The following is a 5,236-nucleotide window of genomic DNA, read 5'->3' as shown; positions in this document are numbered from 1 at the left end:
GTTTTTCCCACCCTCTTTCCCAGTTTTCCCCACCCTTTCCCCATACTTTCCCCACCCTATTTCCCTGTTTTTCCCACCCCTTTTCCCAGTTTTTCCCCACCCTATTTCCCAGTTTTTCCCCACCCCTTTTCCCATTTCCCCCATCCCCTCACCTGGCCGTTAAAACCTCCTCCCTCCTCCGTAGCTGCCGCCGCCGCTGGAGCTGCCGTAGCCGCCTGCGGAGCCCGGGAGGGCTCCAGGGGGTCCCGGGGGACCCAGAGCGGTCCCGGGGGGGTCCCGGGGGTCCCGGGGGGGTCCCGGGCTCTGCCTGGCCCGGCGCTGGCTCCAGGGGCCGCCCCGGCTCCCGCCCAGCTCCGGCTCCTGCGGGACAGAGCGCAATGGTCAGGGACGGGATCGGGATCGGGATCGGGGCAGGGGCGGGATCAGAACAGGGTCAGGATCGAGGCAGAGTTGGGATCGGGGCAGGATTGGGATCAGGACAGGGTCAGGATCAGGATTGGGATCAGGGCAGGGTCAGGATCGGGGCAGAGTTGGGATCGGGGCAGGATTGGGATCAGAACAGGGTCAGGATTGGGGCAGGGTCGGGATTGGGGTTGGGGCAGGGTCAGAACTGGGATCAGAAGAGGGTCAGGATTGGGATTGGGATCAGAACAGGGCCAGGATTGGGGCAGGGATGGGATAAGGATTGGGGTTAGGACAGGGTCAGGACTGGGGCAGGGTCGGGATTGGGGTTGGGGCAGGGTCAGAGTTGGGATCAGGACTGGGATTGGGGAAGGGTCGGGAGGAGGATTGGGGCTGGGATTGGGGTAGGCTCAGGGTCGGGAGCATGACAGGGTCAGGATTGGGATTGGGATTGGGATCAGGGCAGGGTCAGGACTGGGGCAGGGTTGGGATTGGGGTTGGGACAGGATCAGGACAGAGTCAGGGTGGGGACTGTGCTTAGGGTCAGGATTGGGGCAGGGCTGGGGTCAGGAGAGGCTCCGGTGTTGGGGGCTCTGGCAGGGGCAGAGCCCCGACCCCAATCCCAGATCCCAGCCCCGATCCCACCCCAGTCCTGCCCCGATCCCGCTGGAATTCCCAGCCCCACCCCTTCCCACCCTTTCCCCTGATTTCCACCCTTTTTCCTACTTTTCCTTCATCTTTTCCCAACCTTTTATTTCCCTCATATTTTCCCGCTTTTCCCCCTGAACATTCCTCCCAACTTTTTATTGTCCTTCACCTTTCTCCCCAACCATTTCACTGCTTCTTCTCTCAATTCCCTTCCCATTTTCCCCCCAATTTTTCCCACCCTTTTTCCCTGTTTTACCCCACCCCTTTTCCCAGTTTTTCCCCACCCCTTTTCCCATACTTTCCCCACCCTTTTTCCCAGTTTTTCCCCACCCTCTTTCCCAGTTTTCCCCACCCTTTCCCCATACTTTCCCCACCCTATTTCCCTGTTTTTCCCCACCCTTTTCCCCATTTTTCCCCACCCCATTTCCCATTTTCCCCATTCCCCTCACCTGGCCGTTAAAACCTCCTCCCTCCTCCGTAGCTGCCGCCGCCGCTGGAGCTGCCGTAGCCGCCTGCGGAGCCGGGGGGGTTTAGGGACACCCCAAAACTGGGGGGGACACAGCTGGGGACCCCCCGGAGCCGCCAGCGACACAGGACCCCTGCCAGCACACGCTGGGGTCTCTGCAGCACATTTTGGGGTCTCCCAGGTTTATTTTAGGCTCTTCCCAGCACATTTTAACGCCTCCCCCAGGTTGTTTTAAGGCCACCTCAACACATTTTAAGCTCCCCCAAGGTGATTTTTGGGTTCCCCCAGGTGATTTTGGCAATCCCCTAGGTGATTTTGGGGTCTCCCAGGTGATTTTGGGGGACTCAGCACCACTGTGGGGTCCCCCAGGTGATTTTGGGGTCTCCCAGGTGATTTTGGGGGACTCAGCACCACTGTAATGCCCCAAACTGCACCCCCCAAAATCTGCCCCCAGTACATTTAGCATCTCCCAGGATATTTTGGGGTCCCAGGTGCACTCACCACCGCCATAGGGCCCCGAGCTGCGCCCCCCGAAGCTGCCCCCAGTACATTTAGCATCTCCCAGGATATTTTGGGGTCCCCAGGGGGTTTTGGGGACTCACCACCGCCATAGGGCCCCGAGCTGCGCCCCCCGAAGCTGCCCCCAGTACATTTAGCATATTCTGGGGTTCCCCAGGGGGTTTTTGGGGTCCCCAGGGGGTTTTTGGGGTCCCAGGTGCACTCACCGCCGCCGTAGGGCCCCGAGCTGCGCCCCCCGAAGCTGCCGCCCTTCATGGGCCCGAAGCTCGAGGCCTGGTTGTTGTAGCTGCCGAAGTCGTTGTAGCTGCCCCCACCCCCGAAATTGCTGCCTGGGGGGGGACAGCGGGGTCAGGGGGACATCAGGGGACAGCGGGGTCAGGGGGACATCAGGGGACAGCGCCCCAGTACATTTAGCATCTCCCAGGATATTTTGGGGTCCCCAGGGGGTTTTGGGGACTCACCACCGCCATAGGGCCCCGAGCTGCGCCCCCCAAAGCTGCCCCCAGTACATTTAGGGTATTTTGGGGTTCCTATGGGGTTTCAGGGGTTCCCCGGGGGTTTCAGGGGTTCCCAGGGGTTTTTAGGGTTCCCCAGGGCGTTTTTGGGGTCCCCAGGGGGTTTTTGGGGTCCCAGGTGCACTCACCGCCGCCGTAGGGCCCCGAGCTGCGCCCCCCGAAGCTGCCCCCAGTACATTTAGCATATTCTGGGGTTCCCCAGGGGGTTTTTGGGGTCCCCAGGGGGTTTTTGGGGTCCCAGGTGCACTCACCGCCGCCGTAGGGCCCCGAGCTGCGCCCCCCGAAGCTGCCGCCCTTCATGGGCCCGAAGCTCGAGGCCTGGTTGTTGTAGCTGCCGAAGTCGTTGTAGCTGCCCCCACCCCCGAAATTGCTGCCTGGGGGGGGACAGCGGGGTCAGGGGGACATCAGGGGACAGCGGGGTCGGGGGGGACAGCGGGAGCACCCAGGGGTGCCCCACGATCGGGGCATTTGGGAGATTTGGGATGGGGGAACTGGGATCCCAAACGCTCGGGGGGGACAGCGGGAGCACCCAGGGGTGCCCCACGATCGGGGCATTTGGGAGATTTGGGATGGGGGAACTGGGATCCCAAACGCTCCGGGATGGTTTCACTGGGAGCCCAGAGTCCAGGGGGCTTTAACTGGGATCCCAAACACTGTGGTCTCCGGGATGGGTTCCCTGAGATCCCAAACACCCCGAGCTCCAGGATCCTTTCTCTGAGATCCCAAAACCCCTGTGACCCTTTCTCCGAGGTCCTAAAACCCTCCGTGATCCTTTCCCTGAGATCCCAAACCCCTGTGACCCTTTCCCTGAGATCCCAAACACCCCGAGCTCCAGGATCCTTCCCCAGAGATCCCAAACCCCCCAGTAATGTTTTTCCCTGAAATCCCAATCCCCCTGATCCTTCCCCAGAGATCCCAAACCCCCGGTGACCCTTCCCCCATAAACTGGGTGTGGGGCAGTGCCAGCTCCCAATGTCCCCCCAGCTCCTCAGGGTTGCCCCCACTGCCCCAGCCCGGGGGTCCCACCTGTGCCCCCCAGCCCTGGGGTTGCCCCCAATGTCCCCCCAGCCCCGTGGCTGTCCCCAGTGCCCCCGGCGGGCGCTCACCTCGCTGGCCGGCCGAGGCGCTCGCCATCTCCTGCTTGGACAGCGCCTTGCGCACCTCGCAGTTGTGCCCGTTCACCGTGTGGTACTTCTGGACTGCGGGGACACGGTGGCTCAGCCGGGGTGGCACTGACCCAGACAGGACGGCAGTGACCCCACTGGGGTGGCGCTGACCCCACCAGGGTGGCACTGACCTGACTGGGGTGGCACTGACCCGGACAGGACGGCAGTGACCCCACTGGACAGGCACTGACCCCACCAGGGTGGCACTGACCCAGCCGGGATGGCACTGACCTGACTGGGGTGGCACTGACCCCACATTGTCCCCAGCCAGACTGTCACCCTCCCAGTGTCCCCATCCAGGCTGTCCCTGCAGTGTCCCCACAGTGTCCCCAGGCTGTCCCCATCCAGGCTGTCACCCCCAGGTGTCCCCACACTGCCCCCATCCAGGCTGTCCCCGCGGTGTCCCCAGGCTGTCCCCGCAGTATCTCCGGGCTGTCACCCCCAGGTGTCCCCAGGCTGTCCCCGGGCTGTCCCCAGGTGTCCCCAGCGTCACTCACTGACGATTTTGTCCACGGAGTCGTGGTCGTCGAAGGTGACGAAGGCGAAGCCGCGCTTCTTGCCGCTGCCGCGGTCGGTCATGATCTCGATGACCTCGATCTTGCCGTACTGCCCGAAGTAGTCGCGCAGGTGATGCTCCTCCGTGTCCTCCTTGATGCCGCCCACGAAGATCTTCTTCACCGTCAGGTGCGCGCCGGGCCGCTGCGAGTCCTGGGGACGGCGGGGACGGCGTGCCAGGGGACAGGGCCACCGGGGCCACCGCCGGGGGCAGGGACAGGGCCACCGGGGCCACCGCCAGGGGCAGGGACAGGGCACGGACATTGTCACCGGGGCCACCGCCAGGGGCAGGGACAGGGCACTGCCATTGTCACCAGGGCCACCGCCAGGGGCAGGGGCAGGGGCACGGACACTGTCACTGTTACTGTCCTCAAAGCCACCGCCGGGAGCAGACACTGCTGCTGTCACTGTCCCTGTCCCAGGGCCACCGCCAGCAGCAGGCACAGACACAGCCACTGTCACTGCCACTGTCCCCAGGGCCACCACACACAGCAGCATGCACAGGCACCACCACATCTGTCCCCAGTGTCCCTCACCTCTCTGGACACGGCCCGTGTGGGCTCCACCACCCTGCCGTGTCCCCTCAGTGTCCCCTCAGTGTCCCCAGTGTCCCCTCACCTCTCTGGACACGGCCCGTGTGGGCTCCACCACCCTGCCGTGTCCCCAGTGTCCCCTCAGTGTCCCCAGTGTCCCCTCAGTGTCCCCAGTGTCCCTCACCTCTCTGGACACGGCCCGTTTGGGCTCCACCACCCTGCCGTGTCCCCAGTGTCCCCAGTGTCCCTCACCTCTCTGGACACGGCCCGTGTGGGCTCCACCACCCTGCCGTGTCCCCAGTGTCCCCTCAGTGTCCCCAGTGTCCCCTCAGTGTCCCCAATGTCCCTCACCTCTCTGGACACGGCCCGTGTGGGCTCCACCACCCTGCCGTGTCCCCAGTGTCCCCTCAGTGTCCCCAATGTCCCTCACCT

At 63.9% G+C, this 5,236-nt stretch overlaps 1 protein-coding gene across 1 annotated transcript in view; it reads right to left on the bottom strand.

Annotated features, from left to right (window-relative positions):
* Positions 1-219: 219 nt before the first annotated feature.
* Positions 220-5,236, bottom strand: part of LOC120501819 (heterogeneous nuclear ribonucleoprotein A1-like) — a 7,467-nt gene continuing 2,450 nt past the window's right edge. The window contains exons 4-10 of the mRNA XM_039708517.1: positions 4,214-4,424; positions 3,657-3,749; positions 2,802-2,924; positions 2,679-2,738; positions 2,242-2,367; positions 1,500-1,562; positions 220-360 (exon numbers count right to left, since the gene is read on the bottom strand). Of these exons, the coding sequence (XP_039564451.1) occupies positions 1,507-1,562; positions 2,242-2,367; positions 2,679-2,738; positions 2,802-2,924; positions 3,657-3,749; positions 4,214-4,424 (669 nt within the window). The 3' untranslated portion in view covers positions 220-360; positions 1,500-1,506. The remainder of the gene's footprint in view (positions 361-1,499; positions 1,563-2,241; positions 2,368-2,678; positions 2,739-2,801; positions 2,925-3,656; positions 3,750-4,213; positions 4,425-5,236) is intronic.

Source organism: Passer montanus, unplaced genomic scaffold (assembly GCF_014805655.1).
Source record: "Passer montanus isolate IOZ18808 unplaced genomic scaffold, ASM1480565v1 scaffold204, whole genome shotgun sequence".
In the NCBI taxonomy this organism is placed as follows: Eukaryota; Metazoa; Chordata; class Aves; order Passeriformes; family Passeridae; genus Passer; species Passer montanus.
This window is presented reverse-complemented; position numbering and strand designations above follow the sequence as displayed.